At 39.1% G+C, this 16,865-nt stretch overlaps 1 protein-coding gene across 1 annotated transcript; it reads right to left on the bottom strand.

The window, feature by feature from the left end:
* Window positions 1-2,497: 2,497 nt before the first annotated feature.
* On the bottom strand, window positions 2,498-5,581 carry LOC147902780 (uncharacterized). The gene is made up of 5 exons (XM_087373651.1): window positions 5,171-5,581; window positions 4,677-4,751; window positions 4,286-4,349; window positions 3,997-4,198; window positions 2,498-3,073 (listed from the first exon to the last, which is right to left on the bottom strand). The coding sequence occupies exons 1-5, from the start codon at window positions 5,485-5,487 to the stop codon at window positions 3,018-3,020; spliced, it is 714 nt and encodes a 237-aa protein (XP_087229777.1). The 5' UTR covers window positions 5,488-5,581; the 3' UTR covers window positions 2,498-3,017.
* Between the last annotated feature and the right edge of the window lie 11,284 nt (window positions 5,582-16,865).

The following is a 16,865-nucleotide window of genomic DNA, read 5'->3' as shown; positions in this document are numbered from 1 at the left end:
CCTAGAATTGACCCTTGTTTTCCTAGTTGCCTCAAATTGTTCTTTATTCTTTTTGCCCATTATCTTAATGCTTGATATGCATTAGGATATGCATCACCTTCTACCTTTTTGCACTATCTGGGTGTTGAAGCCTTACCATTACCAAATCAAAGAGCACGTGGTCTTTTACTGGGTCATTTGCATTTTGAGTTGTGCTTTTTGCATAGCCACATGCTTTTGACTTATTGTCAATACAAGTTGTACACTTTGGGTCGCAACACTCTAACTTTCAATGCTTGCTTCATTCAATTATTGAGGTGAGACTGAGATTTGTCTCTTAGTGTGGACATATCCATGCATGCATGCATAAATCCATATCCCTACACACACATAATGTGTTCACGTTCCTATATGAAGGCATTTAACTATTCAGTGACATCCAAAACACTTGATGGGTGTAGTTGGTTTGACTTGATTAGCATGCACTAGGATAAGACCTTCTACCCTTCATGTGGTGCTTTGCCTCAAATTCATAATGTGGTTCAAATTCATCTAGTTGGATCTATTATAATGGGAATGCTATTGAGTGAGATTTGAAGCTCAGAATATCATGGAGGATTAGGATTTCTTAATAGTTGAGTTCTTTGCAAGGATGGGATTCAACCTTGGCACTAGTGCATTTGGCACATATGGGTTGCATGTCCACCAAAATTGGTGCTTGTTAATATAGCTAAGCTTTGGATTACGTAACCCTCATGTTATAAATTTAAGTGTTAAATCACGACCATGAAGATCACTATAGCCTTATTGGCTAGTTCCTTTCTCGACTAAGTCTAGCTAGTAGTATCGAGCACTCATTTGATGTGTGATTGGTCATGCATTAAGAACATCATACATTCTTGGATATGTCAGTATCGTGGGTAAGGACACTCTTAGCTTTTGTTCAATGGTCGACATCATATCCTATGATCTTCACTTTGTTAGCACTGCCTTCAAAGCAACGCTCTAGGTACACTTATATTAAAAAGTGTCCCACAGACTTTGTTGCCTTGTGCCCCCTTCTATTTTGGTTCTTTCTCTCTCACACACTCACTCACACACTCTTTTTTTCAGAACTCTCTCTCTCTCTTTCACACACACACACACACACACGAAGTTTACAAATCATTCAAACTTTCCTATACACAGGCTTACATCACAAGTGTTGCAAATTAATCATTTATTCATCTTGACAATTGTTTTTTTTTAACAAAACCAATTTGAAGGATGTGCTCGCGAGTACTTGTACTCACTTGTTTGTTTTGCTTCCTATTGTCACAATGACTAGATATGCCATCATGAGCATCACTGCAACTTTTATAGTTGCTTACATTCTTCACTTCCTTCTTAATGGACTTCTTCAGTCTCGCTATGATCCACCCTATTAAGTACTTATCATCAAGGCAAGGATTGCATTTGGTTATTAGTGCTTCGTTCTCCCTCCATATGTTCTTACCTTTTCTTTTCCCCCTACTTGAACTCCGCCTAGTTATAAGGTAGGGGCCATCTTGCAATGTGCGAGCTGCGTGGAATCTAGAAATACAAAGCGATTTGCAACCTACAATGTGCAACAAGCGTCAAGACCCTACAAGCTACATGGAATTTAGCATGGCAATGGGCACACTTTGAAGGGTACTAGGTAGAAACACATAAATTGGACTAATAAGCCCAACTTTGGAAGACCACGCTAAGGTCAAGAAAAGTGACAAGCTGCTTAGGGCCCACTGCACTTGGATGGGCGAGGCAAATGTACAAGCTGAGGGTCGATTTCAGCATATGGGCGGCAAAAATGCAACGCAACACCAGATTTCCCAAAATCAAGGCAAATTGAAACGTTTCGGGCTGTCCCAAAACATATTACTATGCTCACGGACCCTCTTTGGCCCACCCCCCTTTATCTCACATGTTGTCTAAACCCTAATAGACCCTGTTTCAATCCCCCCCCCCCTCCCCCCAGCGGTCCCTCTCAGCTATGCACCATATTTCAAGAACGAAGACAAAAGAAATATGTCAATGTATGTTACAGGACATGAAGATAGGATGGCATCTTAAAACACAATGGGGAGAACTAAAAAATCACAATTCTCTGTGTTACAAAAAGCTTTAGAAGTATGTCCTCCAAAGATTGACGCAGCACAAAGCTTCAAACCTTTGACTCTGCCATGTCAACATCCTACAAGATATCTGTTTTGCAGAAACAATATCTACGACTTGATCCTAACAAAGGTCACCTAATTGTGAGTACAATTCACCGTTCTAAATAATTGCAGTGTGTGACATGGATGGCAGAGCAAATCTGAATAAAGGATGTTCACGCATTCGAAGAGCAACATAAAGACATCAATGCCAACATTTGTATAATGCATCCTGATAAAAATTCAATTGCTTTATACATACCATCCATGCAAGACACTAAAACAAATTGTGTGAAACATTCACTTCAAACGGACCTCCAAGAGCATTCTAAGGCCAAGAAAGATGAATAATGCAGACAAATCCAGACATACAAATCTGTAAAGCTGAATACAAATAGCAGATAAACCATATCAATAAAGATTTCCCCATGCCACATTCTTTGGGATGCCTACCAAACTCATAGTTCATTCCTGGATCCCATTTTGTGTGTCCCATTTGCGAAAGGTACCTCTGGGTACTGCTTTGAAGGATGTACAATTGGCATCACAGTCTTGCATTACCTCTGACATCGTTTACACTTTTACGTGCTTGATATTAAAGCATTTATCTCAAACAGACCTGAAGAGCATTCTAAGTCTAAGAAACATGAAGGTCGTACTCCCCTGACAAGAGTATACTGCAGTCCTGTAGCACTTAGGTCCATACATCTCAGAGACCCCTTACCGCATGCAAAGAAAATGCATAGCTTGAAGGATTACTGCCCTCTAGTCAATAGCCACCGTAAGTCAGTAAATGATGTCTTAAGTAAGACAGAGACATATGATTGTTGCCAAGGTTGTGGAATACCATTTGATAACCTTAACTCATTTGCTCGGCCGGAATGGATAGATAAAAGACGTGGTCTTTCCTGGCTTCAAACCTAGAACAAACAAATTCAGAAACTGTTTAAAAGTGCTGACAACAGAAAGACCCTGACAAAGTATGATCGAGAAACATTTTAAAAACCTATTATTATCAAATGCAGGGAGGAAATAATGGACAAAAGACAAAACAATTATGTAGTAAACTAACTGTTTCTGGGATAAGTATTACCAGAGGACAAAGGTACACTATTCAATCATACAGAATTGTCAATACACAGACTCATCACAGAGTTTTCTATTAAACCAGTCAAATCCTTCAAAAGGCTTTCAGCTCATCAGAGCAAAACACATTTAGAACCCTCTAGAGTTGCTCCAGATTCAAAGCCAAAAACAGTTTTAAAAATGCAGGGAGGAAGAACTGCTACAAATAGAACAGCCTTTGTTCAGGCTTTGACAGGTAGTCAAAGAGGTCGTAAGATACCCTAGCAATTTGTCCTTGTCAAGGTTACTATAAAACAAATCCCTACAAAGGGAGACGCAGGACGGCGTCAACCTGATCCTCATTAGAAACAAGCTTGCCTTAGTTCTATACAAAAACTGTGTTCTTGTAAAAGTAATGGAAACAAGAAATACCCATCTCAGAGAACATTCAATACGTTGAGAGACATAAAAAAAGATAATATATACAATGCAATGGCATTATGAACCTCTTTACCTGAGGCATACCTAGCAGAGCCATTATACTTCTAAAAAATTTGCCCCACCGAATCTGGAACTCAGTCAATAGGCATCATTGCAAATTCAACCCCGTCATACCCTAGTGGACACTCAATTCTGAACAAAACTACCGACATCTTTAAACTTCGCCCACTTACAATAATGATTGAACAAATTTTCTTTGCAAAAAAAAAAAAAATTCAGAATTTGAAATGTTAGGAAGGAAACAGAAGTGCAACAGGGTTCAATGTTGAGGACTTACACTCGTTTTCACACTGATTGCTACATGAATTCACCACCTTTCCTTTGTCATTTGTATCAAGCACATAACCTGTTTCTTCCGTAACTTGCACCAAGTGCCGAGAAACGGCTCGAGTGCATGCACTCTTACAAGAAGGCATGCAAGTCTCTTCCCTCGTGAGCCCTTCGCTCTTTGAACAGGCAGGTTCTCCTATGATCACTACCTGATCAAACAAGAAAGCTTTCAAACACTGCTCTAAAAAGCAACTTCTGGATGGTAACGTCATACAGCCAATACAGATTCAGCTAACCTTCAAACCAGCTGGAACCCCCTGCAGCTCAGGGGTCTCCTTGTCAGCATCCAAAGCATTCACACTGCATGCATAATCCGCTAATATTAGTAAACGATTATCTAATCCAATATCCTTTCTGCAAAAGGCTCATTATAGCGTAGACTGTTTGAAGAAAGGATGGGAAAGAAGCACAAAGAGTTTCTGTTCTTTCTTTCGATGTCTTTAGCAAAAGTCTAGGTAGTCCCGATGAAAATGACCGCATAACAAAGCCAACCCTCTAATAAAAGGGATTGGTATGAAAATAGCTTGATAAAGCAACCTGACCGAAGAAGCTTGCCAGAGAGGAAGGTAGCTAGTCAAGGTCAAAAAATAAAGCACAGGAAACTGCAGGGAAAGAATAGGACTCCACCAGGCTGTTGAAGTGAAACCCCTTTTCCTTGAAACCACCTTTCCATCAACTATCTTCTCTATAAAGTATTTTTTGCTGCCAAGAAAAATATAAGGATTGTTAGTGACAGAAGCCCCATGGACATTCCATTACACATTAAAATTATGCAAGCATGCTAGCATCAATATCTCGAAAAAGCTGGGACTATACCTATATTGTTCATGTAAAAGTAACAAAAAAAGGTGCATGTTAGAAACCTTATGATATCAAATTACCAACTCCATCATACATAGCAGGGACTAGAGACTACTACATCCTCTTCACTCTATCAGCACACAGTGGTGCATGTATACCGATGTGCATATATATACCCTGACCCGTGCACCTATCCACACACTCACACGAGCATGAGCTATAAAAAGCAAGAAGCTAAGCAAAGCTAACCAACATTACTTATTCCAGTATTTAGCAGGGTTACAAGACCGGGAACGGCAAGTACGCATTTGGGCACCTACAAAATGCTGCCGTAGAGTGTGAAAGGCTCGACAGGATCTTTTTCGATAGAAGGGGGAGCGCCAAACCAATCGAAGGCGAGAGGGGGCGGGAGGGCGGGCTGAATGACGAGAGCCAAGCCAAGAACAACGGCCAGGGGGAATGTGAAGAATCTGTGGTGGGAGGATGGGAGCTGTGAAGGGAGAGGTTTAGAGGGAATAGAAAGCTGAGAAGGGAATTGTTGTTTCTTTCTGGGATTGCACATGCACAGCAATAGAGGTGTGGTATGTATAGTTGTTGTAGGGGGGAGATAAAAGCTTGCCACCACCACTTCCATCATGGCTCTCTCTCTCTTCTCTTCCTCTCTTGGCCCTCCCAATTAGCTTCCATGATTTTCTACTTCAAGTAGCATGACCCGTCTACGACAGGTTACAGACCCTCTCAAGGTGGGACCTTAAAATCTCTTTAAGGAGAGAGAGAGAGAGAGAGAGAGAGAGAGAGAGAGAGAAATTAGCTTCCATGCTTTTCTACTATGGGTCCTTGGCCCCCCCCCAACATGGAGTGCGAAAATGGATTGAAGCCGAAGAGCTGGTTCACACCACCCGGTCTTATGATATCATTAAAGCCTTCCACATTATTACATTAAAAGATGATTGGCTAGGAATCTGCAAATTGGTAGAGGCTCATCAACCCCCTCAACTAATGCATTTCCCGCCCTTTTCTTTTCTTTGGCCAAGGAGTTGGGCGCCCTACTTCGCAACTTGAGTCAAAGATACCCACATACCTTATAATGCTAACATTACTTTTTGGTCATAAGATAGTTGTGTGTTACTATCAATTCTTCAAAGGTTTTAGATTAGAGCATCATGCTTTACTAGTTGATTGCTATTCTTATGAAAATTTCAATTCGAGCTTGACTTCTTTGGTCAAGTAGTTGTGTATTACTACCAATTCTTCTCAAGTTTTAGCATGCTTTGCTAGTTGACTAGTATCCTTGTGTATTCTGTCAGTTCTTCTAGGGTTCTAGATTAGAGCATCATGCTTTGGTAGTTGATCATTATCCCCATAAAGATTCTAATTCAAGCTTGACTTTTTCACATGCATAGTTTTAAGTTAATGCGACTCTTGATGTTACTTATTTGATTTTATCATTATCTGCTAAAAAACTATCATCTATATTCAAAATTTCATTTTGAGTATGGAAAAAGCATAATGTCGTGAGATCAAGCCATCATAGCAAAGTTTATAGCAAGATACAAAATGTATACTTTTAAAAGTTGATATATGGTTCATATGTCTGATAGAAAGATTAAAAAATGTTTGTTGATGTTGCATTTTGGGGGTAAATGCTACCATCTCATGTTTGGAGCTAAAAAAGATGGGGTGTGTTGTTGAAATAGAAATCATATTTGCTAGCTAGAAATCTTCGACATAGTAGCAAATTTGAGATATTTCTGTTATAATGAGCTTTTCTTTCATCACAATATTGAGGATCGTTAGTTTTATGGACAACATCTTGAATTTTGTGGAATCTATAAACCATTTCCAAATTTATCCGGTTATAATTCTACCTTGGCTTTAGAAAATTAAATATCCCTGAGAAGCTATTGTTTTAGAAGATGCATCCAAGTGACCTTGGCTCTAGTGTTTCTTGTGCATCCAATCCTTCCCACAAGAAATTGTGCACCAACCACTAGAGATGACCCATGTATCCCCTGTGAAAACACCAACATGAGGGTCTGTACTAGGCTATGTCCAAATGATCTGGTTGGCCACCAGGGTCCGCCTTTCTAAGAAGAGTTCACTTGAGCTCAAATATAAGGCACACTCTCTAACATAGGGGAAAACAGCTGCTTTAGATATCAATGCCCACCTAGCAGCCTAAGTACCTCGCTATCTAACCTCACAGGGTCTAGTGGAAGCTAAGAGTGCCTCCCCAGCCCATGACATCCTAAGCCTCCTCAATCACTCTAAGGAGGCCAAGTAATTTGATCTAGTTGATCCTGGATGCCTAGCAGTATACCTCAAGGGCACCCTAGACTCCCTCAAGGCTCATCATCATGCCCAAAAAGGATTTGTGCCATCTACAAACTCCTAATCTAGCAGCATGTCATCCTAGTAGATCGATAAGCCCATGCCAGTGAGACTAGTTGTCTAGGATCTCACGAAGTAGTCGAAAGCCTTTGCCATGAATAGAAAAAGGAAGGGCTATATAGGGTAGCCCTGATGGGCTGAGTAGGAGAGAGGCCCACATCTGCTAGCACTCCCCATGTACAAGGCCACAACACATCGAATCCATCACTTCGAGAAGCCCATTCTCCTCATGGCATCCTCTTGAAAAGGCCACTCTATGTTGTTATAAGCCTTCTCCAAATTTGAGGACTATGATAGGCTTATTGTGTCCAATCCACTACCTCCCAAAAAGTGAAGTTGTTGTCCAGGATGCTATGCTCCTAGTCAAACCCTATCTACATGTCATGTACTATGTGGGTAAGATGGGGGTGCAACTACAAGCTCGAGACCTTTGCAAAGATATTGTATGTTCTACCAAAAAGGGTGATCATGTGCAGATGTCAACGCGGTCTTTCCCTCTCAAGATAAGGCAGACTCCAATCGTTGTGTGGCTGAGTTACTAAGGGAGCAATCTAGAGTTTGGAAGGGCAACTACAAGGGAGCATGAATGCACTCCTAAAATCACCTTAAGAAAGTCAGAGTCAGGCCATCCTCTCATGGTTACTTCTGTAAACAAAGGTCCTTGAGGGCACTGATGAGCTCCTCATCTATGTAAACCGAGTGTGTTCCGATAGGGTCTCTTGGTTGAGAGGACCTAAGCGGTCTCCTCCTCAGGATGGAACACTTGGCTATAAAAGCCCATTTGTGGTGAGGGGTCATAGCCGATTGCTACAAAAAATTTACTATGGCTTGTTGTTGTAGCTACTCCTCCTCCTTCAAAAAGGCATTTGGAATCTGCACCCCATTCTAGGGAGCCCATGATGGGGATTGCCTAGTTGAAGCACAATTGGAAAATGATATGACAACATTGTCCTACCTAAGATATTTATGATTCCTCCCTTGTGCATTGCTTAGTCCCCAACATAGAATCTGTTGAGATGCTCATGTAAGCCTCATGTCTCCAATACCCAAACAACTAGTAGTGGCTGCCAAGTAAGTCATATAACTTTGCCTCTCCCCATTAATCTCCTCCGCTCATCACAAAGGTAAGCTACGCCCATGTATTGTGGTCTAAAGGGCATCACGAGAAGGAGGCTCCTCCCTACTTGTACTCTAGATTGTTTAAGTATTCTCCAACAATCAATGAGTCCTGGGAAGCACTCAAAGAGCCATCTCCAAAAGGCTTGTCTTTGGCATCAATAGGCCGATGCATAGACATTTATATCCCTGCTCTTTTAGAGATCTATAAACCTATTCTAGACTCCCATCCTTATTCCAAGCCACATCACTAGGTCAAAAAAATCCTTAGTCAAGGATTAGGAGACTGAGATGCATGCTCCCTTGTTCCTACCAACTATGGAGACAAAAAATATGTCCTTATGCCCGAGTTATGCCCTTCATTGACATTTATGACTTCAAAAGGGGAGTAGTCTGTATCCATACAAATAATGCACCAAAAGACATGAAAAGCTTGGTGCCTACCTTGAAAGGGGAGTAGCATGTATCCATGCAAATGATGCACCAAAGGCATGACAAGCTTGGTGCCTACCTTGACCTCTAATGTTAGCCAATTAGAACATTGTTGTACCATCTACTTTTTAACCTACTTGAGATAAACCTCTGGCCCAAGTGAATCATAGCTACTACAAGGGCTAGGCCTCATCTATCTCATGAGTAGTGGGGTAGAGGTTGAAGAATAGGGTGGTGAGAGGCTAGGCAAGGGTGGTGGAAGGTTCCTCAACCAAAGGCTAATGCACAAATGAGCCAAAAATCCTACTTGTAAATATAGAGCTTCAACTTGATATGCATTTATATCAATGCCTTCAATTGTACCTTGATGAGGAGCAACACTAGCACCATTAGCTATGGCAATTCATTTTGTAGCATTCCCTCTAACCACATGAATTTCAAACGATGCCTTCCCAATTTGCATCCCATCAAATACTGCATTCTAGTTTGCATCCTAGTTTTCTGAATATTAAAAAAGACAAAAAAACAATGCATTCCTAGTTTGCACCCCATCAAACATTTCCAATCACATCATTAGCACCTGTCTATTTTTGTCTTCATTCTCTACTCACAAAGAGATGCACAAATAAGCAAACAAACAAAGACACCCACACACAAGAACATTATTGTAGCTCAAAGGAGCATGTACAAAAGTATACACATTTTTTGGTTGTCAAATTATAAAGTATACGCACATAAAAACCACATTAATGAATGCATACAAACATGAACACAAACACAACGATACAAGTGGAAATACACGAATGCACACACACAATCACACATGGTGTTTTAACACATCTAATATACAATTATACATGGAGGTACACAAGTGGACACACATAATCACACAAGATGCTTTAAGTTATCTATGACATCTATGATTATAAATAAAGAGATGAATGGAATATTATTCTTGAAACTTACTACCCCTAGAAAATTAATTCAGTCACCCTAAACTCTCAACTATTTACTCACAACACAGCCATGGTCATGGTACATAGGTTCCCTATTATGCAATATATTAGTCTAGCAAAAACCACACCCATGAGCACAATTAATGCTCACTCACCATGGTTTAGCCCAATAAAAACTTCTCAAAAAGCATCATCTAGCCAGCTTCTTAACTCCTAAGCATTCTTGGCTTATGACTTGCCCCCTTGATCTAGGTTCACTTCAATCATATTATAATGATGGTTTTCTTTGTGTTAAAACTATGTAACTCTCATGAGTCCTAATCAATAGATAATCATAGGTCCCATCAATAGCTTTTTTATTAAAGTTGCCCCTCTAATTGGCTATTGGAATCCATTGTCACATTGTTGGTAAGTAGTGGTATTGGGTTCTTCTCTTGATTGTCAAGATACTCAAAGAAGAAATTATCTCAATTTGAAGAGTGGTAATAATGAGAGCCATGAGGTGAATTCTCATGAGTAAGGGTGGGAGGCATAGAAAGGTAGCATAGACTCTATCCCTACCTATTAGACTCTCCTTAATTTGGATTGAGGGGTCCTTCTTCTTCTAACCTAGCCTTCTTCTCCTTCAAGAGTTGGCTAATTCATGCAATAGAGTCTCCTTCACAGTTGAAACTCAATAATTATTGAGCTCTCATGGATATCCAATAGCTATTCTTGAGGGTTAGGATCGTTCTAGATCCAATGCAAGTAATTTTTTGCAAACAGTTTACTCTAGATACCCAAACTTGGGAATTCTTAGCTATAGGAAGGGAAGAGGCTTGCTAGTTGTGAAGGATTTCTAGCATGTGGAGGCAAAACTTCCTCTTATGATTTTTCAAAACCTCACCTAGTTTGTAAAGCCTTGTTCAAGGCTTGAGTTACCCATGAACATATCAAAGAGGCTTCAGCCTACTTTGTATTGTTGGAAGATGGGAGTCTTCACGTCTATTATGGAATGCACCAAAGATGATGGAGTTAGGTCTTTGATGTAGCTAGAATATCATTTCTATTCATGCATCCATATGAGCATTGCCTATGATTATAATGCCTCTTTAGTAAGGATTTTGCCTTTTTGAGTATGTAATCGATTTTTCTCATGACAAGTAAGGGTTGATCTCACTATGCTTATTACATTTATAGATTTATATTTAGACTCTATGTTTTAAGCATTTTTGCACTCTTGGGACTCTGGAGGTCAATTGCAATCTATGGTAATGGGTTTGTCTCATGACAACAAGTAAGAGTTGATCTCACTTTGCTTATTACATTTATAGATTTATATTTAGATTCTATATTTTGAGTATTTTTGCACTCTTGGGACTCTTGAGGTCAATTGCAATCTATGGTTCTCTTCCAATTTATGATGTGCTGCTACATCTCATCATTAAAGATGCTAATCTTCTGGTCCACTCACCCCCCCTTGTGTTATCTTTGGTAAGATAAATGTTGTTGCTTCAGGTATTTTCTTGGAACTTATGTTTCTTGCAAATTCAACGAGTAAGGTGGACATTTTGTAAAATATACCTATTGCTTAATGAGATGTGTTATGGGCTAGAGGATCAATTGTAAAGAGCCTTGAATCTTATATGCCTCTCTAAGGTTATCCTAGTTGTACATGTCTCCAAGGGGAAGCATCATCTTAGTATGCATGTAGATGCCACAATGTCACTTAGGCTTCACTAGAAGAATTTTGTACATGGTATGCTTGCAATTTGCACACCTTTATTTGTGCATGGCATGCTTGCAATTTGCAGGCCTTTATTTGAGCATGGAATTTGCACATTCTATTAAAGAGGCTATGACTTCTATTACTTTGTGAGGCCTAGAAAGGCTTGTCATATAGGCTATGATTGAGCATTTTCATGTGTAGCCCAAGCTCTTGTGACTTGTGGTGTGGGATTCTTCCTTTTTGAGATGTGTTTGGTAGTTGCTTAGGCTTTTCAAGCCTTGTTCAAAGCTTAACACGATCACTAGGGATTGGTTCTAGGGAATCATTGTAAACTTTAAGGAGTCAATTTTCTTCTTCCATTGATTTCTTTTCTTATCCAATGCAATCCACAAACCACACTCTTTTCCTTTTCCAACATAGAGCTCAAAATCTATAGTACGAAGAGAATTCTCCAATAGTAAGCAAAGAGAGAAGAAAGGTACTCCTTGAGTTCTCCTTCTCCATGATGATGTTGTTTATGAAATTATACCCTTCCATGTTTTGTGTGCTCCATATCTAGAGGGCCACTATACACAAAAAGGCAAAGAATCCAAAACAAGCATCTAGGTTGAATTGACCCTCTAATGGGAGAGAATACCCTTGTGTGGGTCACAAATCATTGTGGAGAAGAAAGGTGATCCTTGAGTTCTTCTTCTCCACATGAATGTCAATTTTGAATCATCCTCTTCCATTTTGTGGGCTCTATAGGGAGAGGACCACTCCTCTAATATAACGTTTCATAGTAGAGACACACAGAGGCATGTAAGAAGATACACACGTGCACCCAGACAATCATTAAGAATTTAAACTAACATATCTAAGGCACCCATGATTATCAACAAGGAAATGAAAGGAATCTTATTCTTGTAAACTAGACCCCTATAATAAAGTGGGAGCCCGCAACTGTCCCCACAATCACATACATCTACACTCAAAGTCATGGTCCATGGGTTCCCCTTAAGAGAAGCAAACCACTCCCACAAGCACAACGAACACTTACTCATCCTCTGTATCCCACAAGATTGAAATCATTGTCCAACTCTCCCCCAATCCATCAAGTGGTCAATAAAGGTATGAACCACAATCTTGTCAAAATGAGGAGCCCTTATTGCTTCTCTTGCCACTATATAGAAGATTGTTGCAGGGAAATCCTAACACTATAGGCAATGTTACCAGTAAAATTAGCCCAAATACAAATACAAAGATCACTATTATAGATGGTACCAATGGTAATATCACTATCTTTTATGATAACATGAAGTATCAGTGTTGATATTGTGGGAAGCACAAACACTATCACTAGTGAGTTTGTATCTATTGTGCTAATAGTTTACCATTAGCCAATGGTATGTTTTCTATTACAAATAGTAGTAGGCCAATAATTACTGCACTTACCACTAGTAGTGTCTCCCAGATTCTCAGTGAGCTGTTATTGGTGGTATTCAAAATTTCATAATATTTTCATGTTTTTTTTGGGCAAAAAAGTAGAAGAAGAATATTGTCCACCATCAACAAAATCAGAATTTAAATCAAATTTTGATGCAATTTTAAGAATAGCTCACATAAATATCCATGAAGAGTTAGAAGCTTTCTAGTATAATGAAAGTGAATTACATGGTTCAAGTATTTACAAGAGGGATCTTGCTAAAAAATCGGTCCATCCCTAACAAAATGTCTACCTTAACGAAGCTCATAACATGAAACATGATTTTGTCATACTAGGCCTAAATCTTCATGGGAATACTTGGGATCATCTCCTCCCAAGACTCTAAAGTCCCTTGCACAAGGTTGACATGTATGTCATAGTGGCTACTAGGAACCACCAAGATGAATAGCCTCAACACAAGAGAAGGGTACTAGCAATCATGAAACAGAGCACACCTTGGAGCATATGAGTGATAGCCCTAATTAGTTCTTAAAAGTAGGCCCGGATTCTACAAAACATTGACAATAATCTTTGTAGTCTCCCCCATAATGGGTCATTACATTGTTACGAGAATTGAGATTATCCCATTATTTTTTAATCTTTCAATATTTAGTTGTGAGATCTAGCATTTTGTTGCACAGCTGATGCAGTGTGTTCGTATGAGTGTATAGCAGTGTGTGCACCACTAAATTAAATACAAAAAGCTCTAGCCTAGTAGAGATGCAAAGTTTACACAGATTATAGATAGGCTAGGATAGATTATAAATAAGCTAGGTGATGTATGTTAGCTTATCAATAGGCTAAGCAATTTATGAACCATTTGCATGAGATCTTACACAATATAAATTATCACACAATTCACAACATCCATCTCTTTCTCTAGGTCTACAACCAAAAAAATAAGCAATTATAAATTACTAAATTCATAGACATCATGCCAAAGAATATAAAAATAAGAACAATAGCGTACCAATGGATCCATGAAAATTGGGGTTGGTCCAAGGGACCTGAACATGGATCTTGTCGAATCTATGGCCTATAGAGTCCACAATGACGTGTAGCATGAGCATTTGGTGGATTCATTGCATAGCTAGGAGGAGGTATTGATGGTGTTAGTTCATGAATATCATGCATATTACCATCCCCCCCTAGGTCTAGTATTATTTCAGTGGAGATTGGGGTTCTTTCCTAGGCGTAGAGGATTAAGAGGGTTGAGGCTCTTCTCCTTGTGGCTTCTCTAGTGCCTCCTCTATAGGATATCTAGGGAGACATTCCCAAGTGGCATGTGATGGTTTCACCCTTGGAGCTTGAGCCATGGTTATCTAGGTGGTCCCCTTGGAATCCCACCTTTGAATCCCTCTTTCATAAGTATATGAGAGAATAAAGGAGTTCCATGCCTATGATGGGTCCTCATAAAGGGCCTCTTTAGAGCCTTGAGTTTGGGCAAAGGTTCGTGGAAATGAATAGCGTTATTGTGGCATGGGCTTTAGTGGCTAGATTCTACTTGGTGGCATTGAAAATGTCACCTTTGATTGTGTTTTGAGTAAAACCACTAGTTGACTGGGCTATCATAGTGGCATAGCCTCTCCTACTCTTAAAGCTGCGTCTCTCTTTTCCAACTCCTTCCAATTTTTGACTTGATCAAGATGTACTTGTGTAGGTATAGACCCTTAAGGGACCCTTCTCCTTCAATGAATGGATTTAACATCTTAGGGTCTTGCATAGGGGTTGGGGTTAAAAGTGCGGACTTGCTTGCCATTGCTGGCATCCAATGGGTTGACCAGCTACACAATCGGTTGCAGAATGGATTGGTGTTGGGGATATAGTCAAAGTAGCTTCAAAGGTTGCAGTAGCCCTTGGCTAGCGAGGGGGTGCCATTCTTGAGTCAGGGCTCATAAAGTCCTGTAACTTGAGTATCCTCTTGAGTGGCTTCCTTAGGATATGAATTGAAATAAGGTTATGAGATACTTTAAGAACAGTAGATTTGTGAGCCAAAGCTCATATTATATATTGAAAGCACAATATTTGAAGCACATTCCTTGAGTGCAAGTTTTGTTCCTAAGCAAGGGCGTAGGCAATTCATAAGACTGTGAAAGACTCTGAGGCCCATTTGAGAAGGATGATGGAATCCATTGATATACGTGTATACCCTTATAGGCCTTTTCATTCTTTAAAATGTATCCTTTGCATGTGCCGGCTAAAGTCTATCGGTATTGATTGATTGTCTACCTCAAAAACCCAAATATGCAGCCACAAAAGAGACACATTTCTAGACTAGTAGAAAGGGATGGACTGCTATTAAAGAGAAGAATAGTTATGGTTTCTTGTGTTTTCTTAGATCTTTGACTCTCTTAATCTACTCTAGGATTAGAGGTGGATATATATGATAAATGTCTAACAACCTAAATACAATGGTTTACACGTTATGAAAATGCCTCACATTGACTCAACATTTATGATATCGTAAAATATGGAGTCATTTCTTCCCAATTCCATGGATTGTTTAGCCTTTGTACAACTAAGGAATCTTTTTTTACTCAATGTAGTAATTTGATTCCTTTGTTCATACACAAGGGGTATAATCTAAGAAAAATAATGAAAAAGGATGCACAATCTTAGATATGAAGTCTTTTATCTACAAAAACAAAAAATGGACAACTAAATATCCCACTTTTCTTTTAGTTTTGAAAAAAGAGTATGCATGTACCTTTTTTAAGTAAGGAATTTAATATTGCATCATTGTATGAAGCTGTCCATAAGTGTTAGTGGTTCCTTTAGTTTTAAATAATTAATTCATTCTGTCATTATTTCCTTTAATCACATATGAGAGAGAGAGAGAGAGAGAGAGAGAGAGAGAGAGAGAGATTTTATTCTTGATTTTTCTGTTTTGTTTCTTAATATGTTTGTTTAGTCACTTTTTTCCTTTCTTCTTTGTTTCTTGTTATCTTTCCATTTTATTTAATTGACGTATTTTTGTAAGCATTAGGTTTTCCCAAGAGACACTTCGAGTCTTTAGAAACCCAGTATAACTGCTTATGCTTGGGCCAAGCATTGCTTTGCTTGCTAGGTATGTCTACCTTTTGTTTTTCAAAAAAATTTGTTAGCTCATTTTTCTTCTCTTTCAGTTTCTCTTTACGGTAGGCAGCCTAGAAGAAAGTTTTCCTTTTCTAAGCCCTCGTTAAGCCATGTGTCGTGATTATAGGCATTGATCTTTATGAAGATCCAAGGGTTTGAAACATACTTTCTCGAAATGCAACCTTTTGTGAGCTCTCCTTAAGCCACGTGTACAATTTTAGGCCCTTGATTTTAGATTGATCTAAAGGACTAAAACACTCCTTCCAAATTTGACCCAAAAGCATACTTTTTCATTCATTCTTCCTGCAAATCTATTATATAAGGAGGGAGATAATTGCATGTTTTCTTTCTTGCCATCAATTGATTGAGTAATTGTTGGACAAAGCTCACGACCTTGCTACTGAAACTCCAATTGGATAATAGTGAGGAGTCGGTCCAATTTGGAGTTAGAGCCGGGCTGCATACCGCAACCTAGTTTATTTTCAATGTAGAAATTTGGACTTTAGAACAAACGAAAATTGAATTTGTACAATTGGATATATTCTAGTCTTACAAAGGTGTGTGTGCATGCATGCATGTATGTATGCATGTATGTCTCTCTTTATATATATATATGTGTGTGTGTGTGTATAAAAGCACTCTAACATTCTTACAAAACTGAGAAACCTACACCCTAAAAGTCCAAGAAAAGTATATATGTGTGTGTGTGTGTGAGATGTATATGTATATATATATATATATATATATATAAGCAACACCCGAAAAGCCCAAAAATGTATGTATTTCAATACCATTACCTTCCCCTTTTTGAGGCAAGTACATAGATCTCTATTCAGTTGATGTAGGTTTTGAATTGAACTCTACTTGAAATT

This window comes from Dipteris shenzhenensis, chromosome 4 (genome assembly GCF_047967505.1).
Source record: "Dipteris shenzhenensis isolate YYH24624 ecotype China chromosome 4, Dip_SZ_1.0, whole genome shotgun sequence".
NCBI classification, from domain to species: domain Eukaryota; kingdom Viridiplantae; phylum Streptophyta; class Polypodiopsida; order Gleicheniales; family Dipteridaceae; genus Dipteris; species Dipteris shenzhenensis.
The sequence above is the reverse complement of the archived record's forward strand: the minus strand, read 5'-3'. Positions and strand labels throughout refer to the sequence as shown.